At 32.4% G+C, this 23,849-nt stretch overlaps 4 protein-coding genes across 5 annotated transcripts; 3 read left to right on the plus strand and 1 right to left on the minus strand.

Annotated features, from left to right (window-relative positions):
* Positions 1–1,815: 1,815 nt before the first annotated feature.
* On the plus strand, positions 1,816–5,714 carry LOC108324920 (calcium-dependent protein kinase 4). Its single transcript, XM_017557869.2, has 7 exons — positions 1,816–2,425; positions 3,321–3,464; positions 3,580–3,732; positions 3,851–3,963; positions 4,491–4,658; positions 4,790–5,014; positions 5,411–5,714. The coding sequence occupies exons 1-7, from the start codon at positions 1,891–1,893 to the stop codon at positions 5,546–5,548; spliced, it is 1,476 nt and encodes a 491-aa protein (XP_017413358.1). The 5' UTR covers positions 1,816–1,890; the 3' UTR covers positions 5,549–5,714.
* A 3,605-nt stretch (positions 5,715–9,319) lies between these two features.
* LOC108325127 (calcium-dependent protein kinase 4) lies at positions 9,320–14,426 on the plus strand. Of its 2 annotated transcripts, XM_017558138.2 has the most exons (7): positions 9,322–10,041; positions 11,222–11,365; positions 11,492–11,644; positions 11,763–11,878; positions 12,977–13,144; positions 13,285–13,509; positions 14,103–14,426. In XM_017558138.2, the coding sequence occupies exons 1-7, from the start codon at positions 9,501–9,503 to the stop codon at positions 14,235–14,237; spliced, it is 1,482 nt and encodes a 493-aa protein (XP_017413627.1). In that variant the 5' UTR covers positions 9,322–9,500; the 3' UTR covers positions 14,238–14,426. The 2 variants fall into 2 exon arrangements, with proteins under 2 accessions (XP_017413629.1, XP_017413627.1); XM_017558140.2 differs by lacking the exon at positions 12,977–13,144 and having other exon boundaries at positions 9,320–10,041.
* Positions 14,427–16,196: 1,770 nt separating this feature from the next.
* LOC108324993 (50S ribosomal protein L21, chloroplastic) lies at positions 16,197–18,965 on the plus strand. The gene is made up of 5 exons (XM_017557965.2): positions 16,197–16,567; positions 16,925–17,005; positions 17,842–17,943; positions 18,027–18,101; positions 18,713–18,965. The coding sequence occupies exons 1-5, from the start codon at positions 16,280–16,282 to the stop codon at positions 18,806–18,808; spliced, it is 642 nt and encodes a 213-aa protein (XP_017413454.1). The 5' UTR covers positions 16,197–16,279; the 3' UTR covers positions 18,809–18,965.
* Positions 18,966–20,293: 1,328 nt separating this feature from the next.
* LOC108326617 (uncharacterized membrane protein At4g09580) lies at positions 20,294–23,582 on the minus strand. Its single transcript, XM_017560214.2, has 4 exons — positions 23,081–23,582; positions 22,717–22,987; positions 22,447–22,617; positions 20,294–20,908 (listed from the first exon to the last, which is right to left on the minus strand). The coding sequence occupies exons 1-4, from the start codon at positions 23,320–23,322 to the stop codon at positions 20,777–20,779; spliced, it is 816 nt and encodes a 271-aa protein (XP_017415703.1). The 5' UTR covers positions 23,323–23,582; the 3' UTR covers positions 20,294–20,776.
* Between the last annotated feature and the right edge of the window lie 267 nt (positions 23,583–23,849).

The raw sequence follows: 23,849 nt of genomic DNA on the forward strand, positions 1-23,849 counted from the left end.
TGGAAAGATAGTATATAATTGAATATATATATATATATATATATATATATATATATATATATATATATATATATATATATATAATATTTAATTCAGTATAAACAAGTATTTAATATATTTTATTTTTAGAATAATAAAACAATAGTCTTAGTATAAAAAAATTAATTTTATTAATTATGTTGGACTCTGTTAAAATGATTGAGCGTGAAGTTATATAGTATCTTGTCACGTATTCTTCAAGAGGAAATTAATGTTAATATGTGTAAAAAATTTATCAATATAAAATTAAATTTAAAGAAAACTAATAAAGACTTTAAATTTTAAGAGCAAAAGGGTAATCACTTAAGGTTAATTCATATTACGAGACAAAATCTATATATAAGATGCATGTTCAATTATTTTAACCATTAATAAAATAAAAACAAAATCAATAGAATTAAATTTTTGAAAATGAGATTTTTTTTTATTGTAATAAGAATGAAAAATATGAATATTTATTATAATTTTATATTCTATATGTTTTAATCATTTTAAATATAATTTAAATTAAAAGATGATAATTGAGAATTTAAATACAAAGTTGATTATAATAACTTCCATGATAATATTATCGTGATAATTTCTATAATTACTCCATATTACTTATTTTATTTTTCATTTCTTTTTTATAACAAAAATATTTTTTTAAGTTTTAAGTACTTTATAATTAATTAAGGTATTTTCAAATGAATATTTTGATAAAAGAATTTGATATACTAAGTACTCATAACATTTTTTATCCCATTATCTTTATTTGGTTTTCAACTGATCGATTAACTTGTTGTTTCTCTGTATACTTTCCTCCAACTTATTAGTCAAATTATTGAAAATATTGAAAAGAAACACCAATCGATATGAGTTAGATAGAAAAACAAGAAAAATAGATAGTTGACGACAGAATAAACGACATAATAATTTACACGAAAATAAAAATATTTTAAATTGAAGAATTTTTTAATAAAAAAATTAAAATCACCTAAACTTTCAAAAATTAGTAAATTTTTAAAACATTTATTTTTTTTTTCTCATAATTACCTTTAATAATATATTGTGGATGATTATTAGTAAAGTTTTAAAATATTAACTTTGTGGGGTAGGAGAGAATCACCTTTATGTATAAAATTCCTAAAATATATTCAAATGTAACTAAGAAAAAAATTAATAAATTGAAAGTTAGATATGTGAAATGAGAATAGGTGGGCTTGGTGTTTCACTTGAGGATAGAATAATTTGAAAGAGAGAATAGTCATTTTTGTGAATTCATACAAGTAACAAGAACATCTTAAATAAAGAAGTTGATGATGAATGGATGAAGAATTTATATAATATTTTATATTTTTATTTTTATTCAATGACACTTACACTTAAATTTGAGTTTTTAACAACTTCTCCTTCAGATCTTCATTACATCGGTCTTTATAATTAACATTAAAAATTGTTTCTTTTTACTTAATTTTTTAATCGTTATTTAATTTTATTTTTTTTAAACAGTGTTGTAATTTAAGGCAGCCACACGCAAGTACGTGATGGATGGCTTATATTGAAAAATTCTATTTTCACACAAGCAAAACATGAGACATTAACATAAGCACAACCTAAATAACATCATCATAATCTTATTCTTAACTATGTTTCTTTCGGAATCATGACTATGATTTCATATCCTCCATCTAAACAAAAATAATTATAGCCTTGACAATTGTTACATGCATAGCACTGAGAAAAAGATAAATAAAGGGTCGCAAAGGCAATTCAACTCTGATCAATAATAACATATCACATTCATTTTCAAACCTCCCCCACAGAAACATTTAGGAGTTCAGAGGGAGAGAAAAAGAGAGAACAAACAAAATGCAGAAGCATGGTTTTTCAGCGAAACGTAGCGTGTTACCGTATCAAACACCGAGACTAAGGGACCACTACGTTCTGGGGAAGAAGCTGGGACAAGGGCAATTTGGAACCACTTACCTTTGCACGCACAAGATGACGGGGAAGCTCTACGCATGCAAATCGATCCCGAAGAGGAAGCTTCTGTGTCAGGAGGATTACGATGATGTGTGGAGGGAGATTCAGATCATGCACCATTTGTCAGAGCATCCCAACGTTGTTCAGATACAAGGGACGTACGAGGATTCTGTGTTCGTGCACCTTGTGATGGAGCTGTGTGCCGGGGGTGAGCTTTTTGACAGGATCATTCAGAAGGGGCATTACAGCGAGAGAGAGGCTGCCAAGTTGATAAAGACCATTGTTGGGGTGGTGGAGGCGTGCCACTCTCTTGGGGTTATGCATAGGGATCTCAAGCCTGAGAATTTCTTGTTTGATACCCCTGGTGAAGATGCCCAGATGAAGGCCACGGATTTTGGCCTCTCTGTCTTCTACAAGCCAGGTTCCTTTCATCTTTTCTCTATCCAATTTTTCAAACAAACGGTCCACAGCCCTTGTGTTTTAAAGGTCTAGCCTCTTGATCAACTTGATCAGGCACTCTATTCTCTAATCAGAATTCAAATTTCACGTCTGTAATCTATTTTACCCTTTACAGTAAATTTTTGTTACCCAAGATTATCAAGAAGGAACTTCAAATATGAATGTACAACAAACACCAACAGCATCCGCGCATAAGTGTCTATTACACAATATTATTGACATGAATATTCACTCGTGAATGCAGAATACCTCAAAAGCACCTGCATATAAGTTTAGTCTATTCGTATTGCATATACATGTCTGCTGATTTTGCCAATGTTCATGATGTATGGTATGGTCTACAATTTTTTTTTATTAATTTTTAACAAAAGTTGTAAATTGTGGTCATTATTTCATCTGAGATTTTTGATGTGGTAGGAAATTGCAGGAAAATGTCGCTTCAGTAGCCAAAACTGCAGTTACATGTTCCAAATACCAATCAAAAAGCGCGGACACAGACCCCCCTTGCCCCCTTTTTCATATAAAACCTAGTTATTAACAAGTTGATACATTTACCACTAAATAAAGTGAAAAAAGGACAGGCAAAGCACAAGTTATTCCATATCTCCCTTTGGGATAGAGGAACTTATTACAAAGATTCTTCGATTCCATGATTCCCTTTTGGATAGAAACATGTATATTTTGGACGAAGCGATTGAATTGAATACCTATATTCTGCATCGGACGCAATTTTATTCTATTTTTCATGATGTGGAACAAAAATTTTCCCTTTATGTGTTTAGTTAGTACCGAAAAGAAAACAATATGTATTTACTGCTCATGCATGACTTACAATTCCTTTTGTTGTTTGTCCTCAGGACAAGCCTTCCATGATGTAGTGGGAAGTCCGTACTATGTTGCCCCTGAGGTGTTGTGCAAGCACTATGGACCAGAAGTGGACGTATGGAGCGCTGGTGTTATCCTATACATCTTACTGAGTGGGGTGCCACCTTTCTGGGCTGGTAACGATTCTAATGTTTACTGTATATTTGTTGGACTGACTCTATTTACGATTTAGTCTTCTAGTTGTTATCCTCGTCGTGCCTGAGTTGCTTTCACTTTTTATATTACCTTCAGAGAGTGAAGCAGGAATTTTCAGACAGATTATAAACGGAGAGCTTGATTTTGTTTCTGAGCCGTGGCCAAATATCTCAGAAAGTGCTAAAGAATTGGTAAAACAGATGTTAGACAGGGACCCTAAGAAAAGAGTTTCTGCTCATGAAGTTTTATGTGAGTTCCTTGAGTACTAGTCGTCACTGGATTTTCATGTGCTGTTGGCGTATGCCAGATCGTTATATTATCAAAGCTTTGTAGCAGATTTAACTACTATGGAGTCTTGTATAATCAGGTAACCCTTGGATTGTTGATGATATTGCACCTGACAGACCTCTGGACTCTGCTGTTTTGACACGCCTAAAGCATTTCTCAGCAATGAATAAACTTAAGAAGATGGCATTAAGGGTATGTTTGGCTATCATTATACGCCTTATCCTTCTGTTTGATTTCTACAATGATAATAAAAAAATTTCCTGAGATTTTTGTTTACTTGTTGAATGGGATAAGTTCATAACTTGTATATGGCTTAAGAGTAGCATTTGCTTTTTAATAATTAAGTATGGACTTCTTAATCCCTTCCACATAATAATTTTGTATATAGGATTGTAGATCTTAGAATGCTTTTAATATGTCATAAATATAAGGGCAGTGATTATGATGATGATGAATGTATATCACATAAGAAAATAAGGGTAGCTAAATACAGAATTGCCAGTTTCTATGAATTCATTTCTCTTATATTAGAGCTTTCTCCATTTGATGGATGTTCTTATCATTTGTTAGATTTCTGTTTGTTCCAGTTAATGATGATTAAATCATTTATATATTTTTTGTTTCAAAATAGAAATTCGTATGTACTTTATAAATTTTATATGCTCTGTCCCTTTTTTATACAGTCTGGTTGTGCTGACACATCTAAATATTCTTTTCAGGTCATTGCTGAAAGACTTTCAGAGGAAGAAATAGGTGGATTGAAAGAGTTATTTAAAATGATTGACACAGACAACAGTGGGACAATAACTTTTGAGGAACTGAAGGAGGGTTTGAGAAGTGTGGGCTCTAATCTCATGGAATCTGAAATCAAATCCCTTATGGAGGCGGTAGGTAGATTACTATTACTGTTATCGGAGAATGTAATACAGCTGTTTTTAGTGTTATTTCAAAGAAGTTCATAAATATTCTGCTTCTAATGTGTATTTTGAGTTGGGTGATCATTCATTGCCTTTGGCAGGCTGATATAGACAACAGTGGAAGTATAGACTATGGTGAATTTCTTGCTGCTACACTGCACTTGAATAAGATGGAAAGAGAGGAGAATTTGGTTGCTGCTTTTTCCTATTTTGATAAAGATGGTAGTGGTTACATCACCATTGATGAGCTTCAGCAGGCTACCAAGGATTTTGGCCTTGGCGATGTGCATCTAGATGAGATGATCAAAGAGATTGATCAAGATAATGTAAGTTCCTGTAATGGTGTTTGCATTTTCGCTAGTACTTGATGATGTGATTGTTTGTTGTCAGTTGTTTAGTTTCTCTAACTCTTGTTGATTCCATTTTTAGTTTTCCCAATAAAATTGATGATATTACATGAATTCATATCTAAACTTAATGAAATAACATTCTGATAGCAGGTCTCTAAAGTAAGTCAAACTTTTAAAGAGACACTGATTTCAATTTTCACTTAAAATTAAGAAACAAAAACAAATTTAACTCATAAATACTTAATAAGGCTTTTCTTTCTGTGATAGTGTTGTTTGAAATTATCTTTGAGAGCCTTCTGTTAGGTACTTGAGGCATTTTTTTCCCTTAACTTATGAGGCTTTAGGTCCTAATTGTGTATCGTTGTTTTTCAGGATGGCAGAATTGATTATTCAGAGTTTGCAGCAATGATGAAAACGGGTGATCCGAATGTTGGTAGAAGCAGAACCATGAAAGGCAATTTGAACTTCAATATTGCAGATGCTTTTGGAATGAAAGACTCTTCCTCTTGATATGCTACCTGATTTTTTTTGTACAGTTAGGACCAATGATGGTAGAACAAAAATGATAGTAAAATTTTCCAACAGCGTGGCTATAATATGTTTTGTATTGGAACTTTGTTTACCTTCTGGAACAATCTTTTTATTTCTTTAGAACATTATGTGAAGTTGAATATGTTAACCATATATTTATATATAATGTAAATTAATTTGAATGATTTGTGTATCCTACAAGTGTCCGATTAGTTATAGATCAAGTGACCCAAGATTAACATGCTACAACGACTCATGTCTCTAGAACACCAACCAGTCATAAATCCTAAAAACCATTTAAGTATAATCTATAATTGAGTTTACAGGTAAAGCGTTATTATGTATTGAGTCATAATGACTATGGTAATCACACGTTTATAAATATAAGTTTGAGGTAAAAAATATGAATTTGAGATAAAAAGATAAGTGATTTGCATTTATTGAAAATTTAAAATTTTATATTCTGATCAATTATATTACTGATTTAAGCGTTCGATCAAGATCTGTCTGCACGGTATCGCAACAAAGCCGAAAGAGTTTGCTTTCACCCCAGAGAAAGGGAACGTGATGCTATTATTTGCGGAGCCAAGAGAAAGCAAGGGATAAAGAAAAGAGTGAAGAAAAATTGTTAAACGACTATGGTTTAAGAAAAGTGATGCGACAGAAAAATATCTAATAAAAATGTGTTGCTGGTCGTAAGGATGGTAATTTGTGACACCAGGGATAACAATGGATTAGGAATAATAAGTCATAGCGTTTGCAACCATCCCCAGATAATTTCAGGAGTAAGTGGATGTGTAATGTTCTTTGTAATAGTAAAAATAAAATGTCTATTTGCCTTCATTTCTAAACATGAAAAATTATTACCATGCCTTCTCAATACAATTAATGTCTTTCTTGGAAGAATGAAAATAGAAAGGAGTAAACAACCATAAGCTAAAAAGAACGAAAATAATATTGATGGTTATGTTAAATGGAAATAAAGTAGATGTGATCTTGATATTATAAAGGAAAACCAACGTCTTAACAACTTAATCATTAATGTTTTTGTTATATATATATATATATATATATATATATATATATATATATATATATATATATATATATATAAATAAAAGACTATGATATATTAACAACTTTTTTAACAATTTTTTGACAATAGACTATGTGTCACTATTTTATTGGTCCGTATATTTAGAATGAACCAATCAAAAGTTACTGTAAAAAAATTGTCAAAAAAAATTATTAAAAGAACATTTTTCATATATATATATATATATATATATATATATATATAGGGTTTGCTAACTTACGTACGCTCTTTGTTCAGTACATTTTAGCAATATGTACCGGATTTTAATAAACAAAAATATCTTTATATATTATGGATTCTATGTTTTAAGGTCAAGGATATTTTGAATAAAAGAGAGGAATGAGGGAGGTGACTAAGGGTTGGGGTTTCTTATTTTTTTTAGTTTTGAGAATGAAAATTATTCAAATACCCCTTGACTTTAAAACTTAGAATTTAGAATCTATAATATATGAGGTATTTTTGCCTACTAAAATCCGGTATACATGACTAAAATGTACCAACGGAAAAAAGAGCGTACACAAATTAACAAACCCCACATATATATATATATATATATATATATATATATATATATATATATAATTTTAATTTAAAATACTAAAATATATTGTTATATTATTAAATTGAACCTGAGCAGTGAGTGTTTTTTATTTTGGAATATTTCAAAGTATCACTTTTGAAAATACAATAAGATCTACTATACTTTTTATTATGTTTCTTAATTTTTTTACTAACTTTTTTATTTATATATTTTCTTCTCCAATAAAATATTCTAATTTCTCATTTATTTACTATTTTGATTCATTCACCCTTTTCTAATTTTATACATCCTATTCATTTTTCCTCTATGAAACACAATCTTAAAATAAGTTGTGATGAGATTACTTAATTTTCTGAAAGGGAATAATATTATTAATTTTGTAAGCTTCATAAGTTCAAGCAAAGTTAGAATAAGAAAAAGAAAATATAAATTAAAATGATTAATACAAATAAAAAACTAAGTTAAAGAAGTGTTATAAATACAAGGTTATTTTCTAACATATTAGGTAAAATGATTTAAAAAGAAAGCATATAGTCAACATGATTACTTAACTTTGTTATTAGAGTTGAGATATAAATATGTTTTCTGGATCCCATTGTTAATAATTGATTTTTTTAATCGGCTAATATATTAATAATAGGATATGTACAATACCTATTGATAGTTCAGATGATTGATGACCAATAATAGTAGCATGTTAACTGATTAGTTATATGATCGATGATATCGAACGTATTACTTCGTGTATGACGCGATTAACTAATCTAAAACAGTTTAACATAAATTAATTAAATAATTATATTAAAATATATTGAGACATAATTAGATTGATGACAAGTGAAAATCTATTAGAAATAAAATATAAATACGAGATTAAAGTAAGAGATTTTACATTGATTATTTTATTTAATATTATTGTATTTAATATTTTTGTTTTCGAACACTTGGTAACTTTAATATTAAAATATCTTTTACAGGTGTCACCTAAGTAGTTAAGGATGAATGAAACATGCTTGATAGTTGACAAATTGGAGATACAAGTTCTCTATCCTAAACAATTTATAAAAACAAAGCTGTTTTTTTAGTTTTAGAGACTTTTTGAGGAGATTTTGAGAGAATTTATAAATCACTTACTTTTTATTGAGTAAACACTGTTAGAGGTTATAAGAAAGAACGATTCTTTAATATATTGTATTATTTTCATATATCATGAGGATTTAAATCTCTTTAACTGTTAAAGCAAATATAACTCTTTGAAACTCTTTTTATTTATTTATCAAAGTACATTTTTATTACATGTTTATGAATTAGTTTATATCTATTGTCGGATGAACTTATCACTTATCTTATTTCATTGACTTAAAATTGATTGGGAGATAGTTTTAAGTTGTGATCCAACTAATTGTCATCCTACTTTTAGATGCTAGGAATAAATGTAAGATTTTAATTGGTTATAAAGTCATGATGAAAGATATTTGTTCAAACTATCACTAATGAATACATTTAAATAAAACTCTCATGACATGATTTAATTGTATATTTATAAATAAAGATTGATTGATTACAATATACAAAGCGGTGAAATATAACTTTAACAAGTTTTTATTGTCTTGAAAGATAATCATATACTCAAAATTGTTTTAGTAGATTGTTAACATATTAAATGAAAACTATTTCTTTACATCAAACTTATTTTCTCACTTCTAATACATATCTTCCATTGTTTGATTTTAATCAAACTTGTTTAAAATTTTGTGTATTCTCCAAAATTCCGATAAATACAATATTGTTGTACTATAAACCATCCATACTGGAAAAATTAATTACTTTTGAGCATCAACATTTGCTGCGACCCTTTTACAAAAATATATCCATATATAAGGCTTTTCTCTAATTAATCCGGAATTTCCTCTAGCTCCGCATTTTGAAACGAACCTACGGATTTCCAAAGTTTGAAACATACTAATAATTGTGTTTGCTGTATGGTGTCTGCCTCTACCATGATATATATATATATATATATATATATATATATATATATATATATATATATATATATATATATATATATAATTAGAATGTATTAATGATGAATGTAGGTGAGAAATTTTTTTTGCTGCCCATAAAGTGAGCTAAAGATAAAATTGATTTTGGTTTTGGACCTGATTCAAACGACAGTAATTATGGCCTTGACAGTTGTTACAAGACACTAAAAATGTGGCATGGTGATCGTGGGAATTCAGTTGGTATTATGAGTTTTGGAGATTGTTAGGAGGGAGGAGGAAACTGGGAAAATGTCAAAAGATTGGAGCGCATCAAAGAGCAAAAATGTGTTGCCGCACGAGACCCCGGACCTATTGGAGCACTACATTGTGGGGCAGAAGGTGCTGGGAAAAGGGCGCTTGGCCACCACCTACGTGTGCACCCACAACGAGACAAGGAAGACTTACGCGTGCAAAACCATCCCAAAGACGAAGCTTTTGTGCCAAGAGGAGTACGATGATGTGTGGAGGGAGGTTCAGATCCTGCACCATTTGTCGGAGCACCCCAACGTGGCAAGGATACAGGGAAGCTACGAGGACAAGTTTGCAGTGCACCTTGTGATGGAGCTGTGTCGTGGGGGTGAGCTTTTCTATAGGATCACTCAGAAGGGGTATTTCAGCGAGCGAGAGGCTGCCAAGTTGATGAAGACCATTGTTGGGGTGGTGGAAGTGTGCCACGCTCATGGGGTCATTCATAGGGATCTCAAGCCTGAGAATTTCTTGTTTGATACCATCGCCACGGATGCCACCCTCAAGGTTATCGATTTTGGTTTCTCTGTCTTCTTTAAACCAGGTTCCATTCATCGCTTATATTCAATTCGATTTTATAATGCATGCCTTTCCGTATGAATTTGTCAATCAAAGTCATCAAATTACCTCCCATCAATGTATGTGTAGTGTAACAGGTCCTTACAGATTAGTGCGAATCAACTTCAACACATTTGTTGGTGTGCCCGTGGGTTTAGCTGCTTGCTTACCCTTGACATGGGTATCAAAAAATAGAGAAATATTAAATGTTCAAGATTTCCTGTTTAATAAACCTCTCAGTAGGATTTAGAAATGTTCCCCTATGTCTATCTATGTCTAATTTACAAAATTATGATGCATGGTTATGGTTAACTTAATAACAACAGGATTAATGTAAAATTTAGAATCACAAACAATGGAATGCAGAAGAACTCATCTCTATCTATCAGCTAGAGTTTTTCGCAATGCCGTGCATTAAAATCTATCTAATAAGACAATAATTCTATAGTTATACAAAATTATGGTGAGCACTAAGTGAAAGGCCAAGATATCATAAACTCACTGCCATCAAATGCTAGTCTAATTAAAACAATCCATCATTTAATTAGCACAATATAATGATTTTTGTAAATTTTGGTGTAATAAGTTTTCCAAGAGATATATCGTGTCATAGTTGTATTGTATACATTTCGAAAGATGACCAAAAAAAATTATATCTTTTGGTGAACCAACCATCTTGTTCATACATTCTTTTTTGAGTTAGTTTTCTGTTATAATTCAGACTAAATTGTAACTGTTTTGTGCTCCTATATGAGGGAATGTTGAGCAACAAATAAATAGTAAGCAACTTAATGATTATTTTGCTTTCTTGATTAATTCTGAATAACTTACAAAGAGTCCTTTCATTTCTATCTGTGTGTTTGTTCTTTATTTTGTCTTAAATGGTGTAATTTGCTTTACCTATTTGCTAGTTCTTTCATTGTTATTGGACACAATTTGGCACTTGGTGCAAAACCATTATTTTTCATAATTAATATTATTTAATTATCTAATTCTAATCCACAAATTTCTGACACACATTATATGCCACTTTTTTTTTTTCTTGATGTTATATAAATTTTCCTTGGTCACTTAACCATCTTCCTGGATTTAGTATGCGTGTATGATTTTGGCAAACAACTACCGAACACACTCTTACCTTTGCCCTTTTTCTTGTTTCTTCTCAGGACAAACCTTTAGTGATATAGTAGGAACTTGCTACTATATGGCCCCAGAGGTGTTGGGCAGACAGTCTGGACCAGAAGTGGACGTTTGGAGTGCTGGTGTTATTCTATACACCTTACTGAGAGGGCTTCCACCTTTCTGGGCAAGTAATGATCCTAATGTTTACTGTAATTCTCTTCGACTAACAACTGAAATTTTTTCTCTGTATATTATTTGATCATATGCTTGTTATCTTTGTGCCTGAGTTGCATTCAATTTTTTCTTTTTTTCAGAATCCGAATCAGGAGTTTTCAAACAGATTTTGCATGCAGAAGTTGATTTTGCATCTCATCCGTGGCCAAGTATATCAGGAAGTGCTAAAGATTTGATAAAGCAGATGTTGGATAAGGACCCCAAGAAAAGAATTTCCGCTCATGAAGTCTTGTGTGAGTTTCTTGAATACTAGTTTTAACTGAATTTTCTTGTGCTATTGGTGTATGGCAGCTCATTAGAATGTCATAGCTTGGTAAAAGATCTAACAAGCATGGAGGCTTGTATTCTCAGGTCACCCTTGGATTGTTGATGACAGTGTTGCCCCGGACAAACCTCTGGATCCTGCTGTTTTGACGCGCCTAAAGCATTTCTCAACAATGAATAAACTTAAGAAGATGGCGATACGTGTATGTTTAATTGTTATGCCTTACCTTTTTTTTGTTTGATTTCAACCATGATATTAATTTTTTCTTGAGGCTTATATTAAAAATTAATGAGATAACCTAGCATAACTTATTGTTGCAAAATCAATCCAAAATTCCAGACATTAATACAGGTAGTGGAAAGTCAGGATTCCAAGAGGTAGGGGTAGGAATGCATCTTGACTCTTGAAGAATCCCATTCTCATAATGAGGCATGGATGAAGAGGTGAAATAATTAAAGTCTATTGAGTCTTATTTATGGTGGCAGTCATGAAGCTTTGTTTTATAAAGGGATCATATGAAGAAAAACGATACACTCAATCTAGAGAGAGGGTCACCGCCCTAAGATGCGACAGGATTTTCTCAAGTTTTTCTGGAAAACTAATGCATTGTTATATAATGAAATACTTTAGAGACAATTTGGTGGAAATAGACACGAGGTGTCTAATCATGTAAATTCATACTTTTCGGTTGTTTTGTGTATGGTCTCGTACTTTGACCCCCATTAGGTGTGAGGAGTTTTTCCCCATCACTTCTATATGACATAAAAGTTTCATGTGCCATTTTTTTGGAGGGTTATCTAATTCTGGACGAATTTTCATTTAGTTTTTAGTTTGAATATATATATATACACACAAAAGGGTTCTATGAATCCATTTCTCTCTTAGGTAAGAGTTTTCTGCTTTTGCTGGATATTTCTATCCCCGGTAAGGTTTCTGTTTGTTCTAGCGTGATGATTAAATCCAGTTCTATGGTCTCTTTGTTTAAGCATTTCCATTCATTTTGATTTTGGGTCTTTTATAAGGACTTCTAGAAAAGAAAAATATGAAGAAAAAAAATGAAATTATTTTCTTTATAGGTTAAAATTAGCTTCTGTACAAGTGAAAAATAAAAATGTAGAGAAGTTATTTGAGAGAGGTTCTCCAAATTAGATTATGCATGCAGAAGTCAATTTCATTTTTTTCTTCTTATTTTCTCTGAAGTTTGTCCAAACATAAATGATCTTTATGCTTTATCATTTTTCTGTACAGTATTGTGTTCATATAAGTCGTGCACTTATATTTACGTTGAAAAATTCTTCAGGTCATAGTAGAAAGACTTTCAGAGGAGGAAATAGGTGGATTAAAAGAGATATTTAAAATGATTGACGAAGACAATAGCGGGACAATCACTTTTCAGGAACTCAAAGATGGTTTGAAAAGTGTGGGATGTGATCTCATGGAATCTGAAATTAGATCCCTTATGGATGCGGTAGGTAGATTATCGTTAATATAGAATAGAATGTAATAAAAACGGAGGTGTTATGTGAAAAAGCTGCATATCTTTTTTGCTTCTTTTGTATACGTTGAACTGGGTGATCTTTAACTGGTCTCTCTTGTGCACTTTGGCAGGCTGATATAGACAACAATGGAACAATAGACTATGGTGAATTTCTCGCAGCTACAATGCACTTGAATAAGATGGAAAGAGAAGAGAATTTAGTTGCTGCTTTTTCCTATTTTGATAAAGATGGTAGTGGTTACATCACCATTGATGAGCTTCAACAGGCTTGTAAAGACTTCGGCCTTGGTGAGTTGCATCTGGATGAGATGATCAAAGAGATTGATCAAGACGATGTAAGTTCCTCTGATCAATAGTACGTGCTGATGTGACTGTTGTCACTCTGCTTAGTTTAACTGAACTTCGTTGTTGAATTCATTTAGTTTAGCAATAAAATTGTTGACATCACTCGAACAAGTTATCTCTAAAATTAGTGAAAGTGAAATATGTTTCTACTTTCTTGTTTCTCTTGCAAGTCAACCATTAGGATCAAATACTGCATAAAGATTTCATGTTTACAACTTTTGCTATGTTTTTGAATTCTCATTTCTGCCTTTTACGTGTTTATTCTAAAGTTTTTTCAATATTGAAAATGTTTTTAGCAATATTTACTAAATTCTCAGGTTTCTTAAATAAACCCTTTAAATATCATCTCCAACCTTACTTTTATATGAGCTATTAATCTATATCACTGATATTGAGCCAAATTTTAAATGCTAATAACGTTCTGTTAATGCTTCCTTCCTAACCTTGGTCTCTCAGGTCTTTTATGTTAGCTGTCCCAAAATAAGGCTTTTTCTTTCTCTGATATTTTGAGTGAATTTACCTATGATACCTTTCTTTCTAAAGCAGATAATGTTTTTCTTTTCTAATTTGTGTCCTTTTTCAGGATGGGAGAATTAATTATGGGGAGTTTGAAACAATGATGAGAAGGGGCGAACCAGGTGGTTGTAGAAGCAAAGTCATGAACAGCAATCATAAAACTTCATTATTTCCTGGTTTAGGAGTGAATGACTCATCCTAATATGCTTATTAAGATCTTTAGTGCCGTTAGGAAACATATGATAGAAGAAAAGTCATAGTTAATTTTTCATACTCATGATTATTATATATTTTACATTGGAACTCTGTATTCGGTGACGTCAAATAGACTCAACATTCATACAAGGTAAATTGGCTTTATCTGTTTGTGTTGAGCTAAGAGAAAGGAAATATGTTGCTATTATTTTTCAAGCTACATAGTCATGTTGCCTTTAAAAATTATGAGTCCGATTCTTGTCTGACTGGACTAACCTAACTTAGTTAATAGTTAGAATTAAATATGTTTTTATTCCTCAACTATTATGAAAAATGGTAATTTGTCTATGTTTGAAATTTTAATTTTGTTTGGTTTCTCACTTTCTAAAGCAATTGATTCTGTTCCTCCTTTCCAACTATGTTAAATTTCGTTATGTGTCCATGTAGATATATGCACTACTTACAATTGTACTGACACATGGTAGTCACATGTTGAATTTTAACTTTTTAATGATTTTATTAAAACATTGAGATGTAATGACTATATTCTTGAACCCATCTTTTCCATTTTCCCATCCCATTTAGAGCCACAATCCAAATCTTCACTGCATGCACCACCATCGCCTGTCAGCACAATGATCAGTGATGTTGTCGGTGTAACCAACTTCGTCTTCTCCTTTTGCGCATAGGGATTTCTCTCATCTTCTCAATTTTCACGTGAACATATCCTTGCTGAATGCATATCACTAATGTTTATCGTCCCAATGATTGAAAACATTATCGGTGTCATCTTCTATCTTTACACATGATGAAAGATCCCAGAGGGAGAAGATGACGCTCACAACGTCTATGGTCATTGTAACGACAAGCGATGCTTGTATGTGTAACAAATATAAGCCATGCACATATCTAGGTGGAATGCTGTTTTCCACCTGAGACAAAAGTTAAGGTAGTTAGAAAGGATAAACTAAATTTATTACTTTAGAAAGTATGAGAAAAAAACATAATCAGTTTCAAAAACATTGAACAATTGTAATTTTACGGTTAATAGTTGAATGATAAAAAACATATTTAAACATTTTAGTTATAGTAAAATGAGTTCTCTTTTAATGTTTTATTTGTGTATAATTTTCATATGTTAAATACTTAAATAAACTAAATATAATTTTACAATTAGTACTTAGATAATTTTACCATACTATAATTATAATTCAATATTAATTAAAAACTATTTACACACTTCGTACATTTTAATTAAATTTTGATAAAAATATAGCTTAATTTTAAGCTGAAAATATTTTATATGATCTGAACTTTTTGGTAAGAATTATATTACTATTAAAACATTTTCTATTTTTAAAAATTCCCATTTTCTAATGTTTTTTACAATAATAATTTATCTCAAAACATATTTTATTTTATATCTTTCTATGTTAAAAATAGCTATTTTGAATCAGGTATTATAACTGGTTTAACTTATCGATCCATGATAAGTTATAAAAGATCAATATTGCTACCAAGTAAACTAAATGGATCAGATTCAACCCACACTAATTTGATTCATTCTGACATCTATATAAAATAAATCTAAGATAACAAACATCAAATTAAGCAAAGTTAGTATAATTTTCTTTTCTTTTAATTTGAACTCACTTAAGTTTGTTTTAGCTGTATAAATTCTCTATAATACTTTTACTTAGACTTGAGTTCATCCTTATTTTGGTTGTTCTAATTTTAGTTAAAATAATATATAGGAATAATTAGTTTTGTGATATAAGGTAGGAATATTACCCCTAAAAGGTTGAAATCTAAAAAATATCAAATTAAGCAAAAAATAAATTTTTTATTGTTTGTTTCTCCATAAGGTTGGTGCAGAGTGTGGCGTGCCTTATTTTCATTTGTTCAATTTCTATTGTTAAAAAAAATAATAAAACTAATTTAAAAATAATTTTTGGGTGAAAAATAAAAGTGAGAAGAGAAAAGGATAGGAAAGAAGAGAGGATAGATAGGCCTGAGAAGAAGAGACTGAGAGAGAGAGGTCTCTCAAAAATGGCTACTGCCACTGTTTCAACTCTGTGCGCTACATTCGGAACCCATTGCGCCATTTCTCATAACCCTAAACCTCTATTTTCTCCACCTTTCAATCTCAATCGTTTTCCTTCTCACTCTTACAATTTCACATTCTCGCCTCGCTCACCTCTCGCACCCGTTCCCAAGTCCTCAGAATCTGCGGTTGCCCAAACCGAAACGGAAACCGGTTCGACCGAACCAGAACCGACCCAGATTGTCTCGGCTAAGGCACCCTCATGGGAGCCCGGTCTCTTCGCAGTCGTAATGGTGAGTCCTGATTAATGAATTGGGAATAGCTTTCTTTTTCTGAAGTTGGGTATGAGATTCAATGACCCAGTGTGGAAAAGTTGCAAGCTGCGGTTTAAAATTGTTGACCCAGATGAGTTTTCTGGCCAAATGCATTTGTACTCCAAGATTTGAGGCTGCTAAATGCTTTTAATTATTGCTTATATATGTTTTTGGTGCTATTGTAAAGTGGCGGCCATCGATTAAAACAGTTAATTCTGGTTGTTTGAAGTGTTGTTTTATTGTTCCACTTAAGTTTGATAGGATATTTTTGTGGTTTCTGCTAATATTATCTTCTGTCTTGTGTGATTCTGAACTTGTTTTTGTTGTATTGTCTAGATTGGTTCACGCCAATATATTGTTCACCCCGGGCGAAAGCTTGTTGTTCAGAGGTTGTCAGGTGCAAATGTTAATGATAAGGTGCATAACTATGATAGCTTGTTTACTTCTTAACTTCTGCTGTTTTGGAACAATATAAAACCTTTTCTTACTAGGTGGAGTTTGCTACATGGATCAAATGATGTTGTAATATTCTATTCTGAATTATCTCTGTAGACAAACCCCTGATTTCTCAATCCGTCATGCTGATGTTGTCTGTAATTTTTCTCGGTCGGTCTCCCTCTAGCTCAAGTAATAGATACGCTTTAACTCATCAGCCACAGTTTTGTATCATTCTTAAAACTCTTTCAATGTTTTTTTTTCTGTCTTTGATTATATGCTTCGCCAGCTTACTACCATCACTTTCTCCCCAAACATTATTGCTTTTAAAATTTCTGTGATTTGAGCGTGATGGCAGCTGGGTAATAAGCACTTGAATAGTGAATATCAGAATAGTGTTTATGTATGCGAAAGTGCATGAATTACAGCATGTCATTTTTTAAGGGCAAAATACCATAGTATGTTATTATTATTGATGTAATTGGTAGTCACAAGAAAATGTATCTGCAACAGACAGACAATATATTTGGAGAATGAAGTTCATTGACTAGTGTAATCATATATCGTGAAAATTTAACTGATTGTAGATTTAGGACCTATTAATGATCTGAACCATGGTTTAGGACATGTAGATTTAAAGGTTCTGACAAAAAAGTCTGTTTACGAAACTTGGCCTAAGTAAGCTGAATAAAGTTATTTTTACGAGTGGTTCGGGGTGATGTTGATGCCATCTCAAGTGATAATGCTATATGAACAACTTCTGTAATTTCCAAAAGATTATTTTATTATCAGTTTAATTTAGTTGTTGGTAACTACAGATTGCCTTGCACAAAGTTTTACTGGTTGGCACTGATACATCTTGCTACATTGGGAAACCAATAGTTACAAATGCTGTGGTATATGCAACGGTTGAAGAGCAGGTACACCTTTTTCTTTTCGTTTATCTTCTCTAGATAATATTTTTAAAAGAAATCTTCTACCTACCACTTTAATTTTAATGCAGGGTTTAGACCCCAAAGTAATTGTCTTCAAATATAAAAAGAAGAAGCACTATCGCAGAAACATTGGACACAGACAGGTACAACAGTTATGCTTTAACTTGTGCAATCAAATTATTTATCAAATATTTTGCAATTGAAATGTTGGTTTGCATGGCTTGGGAGAGTGGTTGGGAATTATTTATTCGTATGGGTGAATTCTCTCGTACTTATAGTCTCTTGAGGGAGCTTGAAAATGAGTCCATCTTCTTTGTGTGTACAATAGCAATAATGAGGTTTAAACCTAGCATCTCATGCAAACTATCACCCCACCTTTCTTAGACAGTTTGGTGGAATGATCTGTCCGAGCTTTTGAGGAATGTAGAAGTAAAATGACCAAGTTTGGTTATCATGAAAATAAAATTTCATGCCTTTGGAACCATAAATTTGGGAACTAGACATCTCCTTCCATGGCAGTCATCACTTCACCATACTTTTTAAGTGGCTATAACTAATTCCACTTATTATACTGAGTGGTGCAAGATTACCATGGCATTAATGTTATGCTACTTAAATCATACAGTGACTTATCAGAAACTGAATAAAAATTAAAAAATCTTGTGACATCTCTCCAAATAAAGCTTAGTTGAAAATATGATTTCGTCCCTGTTATTGAAATGCTTGACATTGTGTTGATTTCAACATGTGACAGCCACATACACGTATACGGATAAATAGCATTATGGGCTATGAGAACTACCCAAAAGTTACTATGGACGATATCAAATCGAAGGATTCCGAATCATGAACATCTTGTGAACTGTCCCTATACTGTAGCTTCTTCATCTCCAATTTTATGCAATCATGCCGTCTTTATTAGTGTTGCTTTAATTACAAATGTAATTGCATATTGTAATTTTGTATTATTGTAATCTCCCGTTTCCAAATACATTGCTATTTCTCTAGCTCCAAGTTACACGTTCCAATTTTAGCTCATAATGTGCTTTTGTTTGCTTGGAATTGTAGTCAGTTTTCTTCTTGCCTTCCATAGAAGAATGGCTGGAAGAAATTTAATTTTAAGATTATAAGTAATTGGCTTATCCTCTTTTAATTAGTTCCATTCCTATATGCAGGAAGTAAAAAACTTAAACACACGCCAAACATCAAATGGTTAATAAGAAAGAAAACTGTGTTCATTTTTTTTTCTGAGAAGAGAGTACGGGAAGGAAGTATTTATTGTTTCATTTGGTTGGTTAAAAAGAAAGAAAGAAAACTAAGTATACAAAACTTCGAAACTTTTCCTATTGTTCTTTTGAAAATCTAGAACTTCCTCACCTTTCTCGTATGCTCTCTGGAAACAAGTAATGCATTCAAATTTGTCAATGTCCTGTGGATTTTTCCTTATGTATTATGAATTTTGTTTGTGTGTGACTGACCCAAAGTGTACTCGAACCATGCAAAAAGAGAAGGGTTAGTAGCACACTTAACCTGATTAATATTTCAAGATGTCTTGTTATTTGGTAATTCTAAAAAGAATTTTACCAAATTAAGAAACTTGCCAGATTTAGTGAGTTTATGCGAAATTTTCTTAACACAAATTAATATTTCTCGTACCAAATTTTAGTAAGCAAGTTCAATGTTGATATTTGCAAGTAATTATATTTTTCTATACTCTAAAAAAACAGCAGGCAACATTTTAACTAGCTCCACATTGACCTTCAAATTGTAATGGTTCAGTGCCACATAAGCATATCATTTCCATACAAACATAGATTTCCTACCTCAAATATCAGTCGTATAAAAATAGGCTCAAATCTAAAACGATCCGTTGTTATGTATAATTTATGTCGTAAGGAAGATCCCAATGCCTATTAATACTATATTTTAATATAACAAATAATGGAACAAATTTTTTTATGCTCAAACTGTTCGTACTCATTTGATAGTATTCTTAATTAAAATACAAAATAAATGTCAGTTTTTATGGAAACATTCATTTGAAAATCGAAACGACTTAGTGTAAAATGCAATTGGTTCACAAGTAATTTTAGAACTGTTCTGACTTAACTATGCCTAAGCTTCGTCAGCTAATGCAATATTAACTTCAAACGTGATTGGCTTTTAGCGATATTGACATGAAATAAAGTTTATAATTGAAGTTATGAATGACGAAAGCAATGGAATGGAACTAAACACCAATTCTTTTAAGTGCAGATTGCAGTATCTAGCTGATTTATACAAACATCAGTCCGTTTCATCCTAAGTTTATACGCAACATTGAGATGACTTCCTGTTAGAGAAAGAGCATTAAATTGGATAACAATACCAGAGGTGACTCTAACGACAGGAAGAATAATGGTTGAAGTTCTCTTCTACAGATTGAAAAAGCAACACTAACGAATAAAAGTCAGATCCTATATGGTGCGGAGCAAGTATGCATACTGCATCGCTAAACAAACACCACAACCTTCTTGATGACGTTAATGTCAGTATGTGTAATTTAATGCTCCAACAAAGCCTGGTAACCGTAGCTCAATCGATTGTACACCACTCACTCAGCTATGTTTACCCTTGCTCTCTCCACACAACCAAAATATAAAAAGGGAAACATAAAAAACTTAGGCTCCACCACAGAAAATAAAATGGAGCACATGCTACTGTTTAAGTTAATAACAATACACCCTTTCTCATTGATATCTTTCTTCAATACTATCTTCTCTGATAACGTAACTTATCTTTTGACAAAATGTATAACGCAAGCTAGGCTCGCACAACTTCATTCGTATACTCTCTTTCTCTTCAGAAGTGTTGGAACTATGGAAACAAAACCAATGAGGAAAAGTACCGATAATGTCTTAAAATCATATAGATCCTTAATTGACTTTAGATCCCCAAGAGCAAGGCCAGCCTGGTTAAACAACAATAGAGGTTAGGAGTACAATAAAAGAAAAGCAGAAGATCATCAAAAGCATGAATATCATAGATGATATTTATCCTTTGCATCCATAAATTAGGAATTATATGCAACAACCATCCACGTTGATTGAAATCAAAATGTGACACGGTAAAAATGAGAAGAACATACTAACGTATGACCACACAGTCTGCATTAGCCTAGTTCAAATGAAAGGAGATGCAAAATGTACAAAAACAATCAACAAGGAACAACAGAAAATACACTCTAAGCAGTTAGGAAAAAGGATTTAGATGCATTTCTCAATGTAGCAGTTCTCAGTGGAACTAATAATGTGCCATTTCAACCGAAACATTGCTAGCATAATCTTTCAAATCCCCAATAGCCTTCAAGATAAATGCTGCAATAAATCTCTTAGCTTAATAATGATTTACTCTAGTTGTTCTAATAAGTAAAATATGAATGAATCATCTGTGTATATTCGCATATATGCATATTGGAACAAGAATTACTTCGATATATTATTGAACTGTTTCCTTAAGAATAAAAAACATCCCACTCCAATTTAAGCAGATCTAATTCACAAAGTTCCTTCATATTAAAAACAAAACCAGTAGATTGACATAAAGCTTATACCCCCGGAAGGTATCTTTAAGAAGCATTCAAGAAGACACTCCATCCCTGATTTCTATCTAAGAAGAAGAGTTTTCAAATGCAAAAGTTCCAAAATGCAAAAGCCGAAGTAGTCAAAAATCAAGATCTTATTCCAGTGTAGAATAAAAAGGGGGAGAGGGGGGAAACACTTTTATCAGAACATATGCACAGCTAAATCATACACAGAAAACAAAAATGCATTTAAATGAATATTTACATATTATAAATTAACATAAATAAAATAACCTTAAAATCACATTAATATTCAATAAAATATCTCAGCAATTAGTCATATGGTCCAGCTCCATCTAGCAAAATGTAGAGAACTTGCTGACCCAATAAAAAAAATTACCACAGAAATTGCAACCAAAATGAACGGAACAGAATTGAGACGGAGATAAAAAGAGTTCAAATGAAACCAAAATAGACAGGAGATAGATTTCAATGACATCAAGCGACAAGGAAAGAGATTTCAGGGCAAAATCTATGTTGTCTCTCAATTAGCTGGCTCAATCCAACTCACAAAAATAAACGAATCACGTGTTAGGTTTTGGGGCTCAAATTCACAGGGGTTTGCGATCTTCCCTAATGATCCTAGACTAATTCTACAGGTTGCAATCCTGCATATGTTCAAACATGGAGAAACGTGAGAAATAGTAGAGCAGTGCAATCTTAGGTGCAAAATCAGGATATCAACAACCTTGCAAACGCCTAGAGGCATGTATACGACACTCACTAACTAAAAGGAGCTCAAACAAAAAAATAAACAGACACACGTACAAAACAAAAATTTAGAATAGGAAAAAATATCTAATTCAGAGAAACCAGCAAAGCAAGCACACTGCAGAAAAACATCAACACCAGCACAGAAAGCTTACTCTGACAGTAATATATGCTGCCGGAACAAGACCAACCAAAGTAGCCAAAAAGAATACATGAAACGGAACATCAACAATGGGAGAGGCCAAATTGATGAACAGATTTGGCAATGTCGGGGTTATCCTCAGAAAAAGCATGTAATTCAGCAGCTTATCCCTACGCTTTGCAATCTGATTCAACCACCCAGAAAACAAAATTCCACATTAACAATACCCACCAAATTCAAAATGTTGGCAAAAACATAAAAAATAAAGGATACAAAAACAAACCTCAGCTTGGAAGAACCTTAGCTTCTCAGGCCACAACCAAGTAACCAAAGGCCTGCCAATTAACTTAGACAAAAAGAAACAGGAAGATGCACCGGCAGTGGCATTGAAAACAACCAATAGTATTCCTCGTACAACTCCAAAAAGCGCCCCAGCTAAAAGGGACATGAAGATTGTCCCAGGAATCATGAAAGTCTGCATGAAGATGTAGGTGGAGCAATAGCCAAGAATAAACTGCGCCGGATTGTTGCTCGCATACATCGAAAGATCTTCCCTTTAACACAATAAATAGACAAATAAACAAATTAATACAATAATGATTAATATATAAAAAGAAGAAACAGCATAGTTGTTATGGTTACGGTACTTGAGGAGACGAAGATCAGAGAGCGTGCGGGGGATTTTGAGGCTTGTGTAAGCGGCGGGGGGCATGGTGAGGTAAATGCAGAAGAGGCCCGTGGAGAACACGAAGAAGACGGCAACGGCGGCGGCAAATTCCCACGTGTTGAGCGGGAACCTCTCCAATTTGGGCTTCTTGGCGGAGGGTGAATCGTCATCCTCGCCCTTCTCTTCATCCCTCGTCGCCGTCACATTCCTCGGCGCCGCCATACTACGATCCAATTAACCAAATCTCATGGGAATCGAGTTGACCGGAGTTCTGGGAATTGGGGATTTTGAAGGGTCGATGCAATGGTCTTCTCTGTTTGGGTGAAAGCCCTTAGATTTGGGGCCAGGAAGAGAGAGACAGAGAGAGAGAGAACGGGTGAGGATCCTTCTGCGAAATTTAACTGCAATGCAATCGGATGGAGAGAGAGAGAGAGAAAGAGTTTTTTCAATTTCAACTTTGAAGAACATAAGAATTAACAAGACTGTGATTTTAATTTCCCCTTGTTGTTTTTATTTCTTGCAATTTTTCCTGGATGGCTACTTTGTTGCGGCATTTTTCTTATATTTTTAATAATGTTTTGTTTCTTTTTCTTTTTCATCTCAACAGATTTTAAAATGTTGATTTGTATTGTTGATAATATGGTTGGCTCGTGGAAAAAAAGAGAGGAGAAAATGTAAATTAAAATTAAAAAGAATAAAGAGAACAAATTTGAATTTTTTCAGAAATCAACTATTTTTCTTCCAATTTT

This window comes from Vigna angularis, chromosome 3 (assembly GCF_016808095.1).
Source record: "Vigna angularis cultivar LongXiaoDou No.4 chromosome 3, ASM1680809v1, whole genome shotgun sequence".
NCBI lineage: Eukaryota > Viridiplantae > Streptophyta > Magnoliopsida > Fabales > Fabaceae > Vigna > Vigna angularis.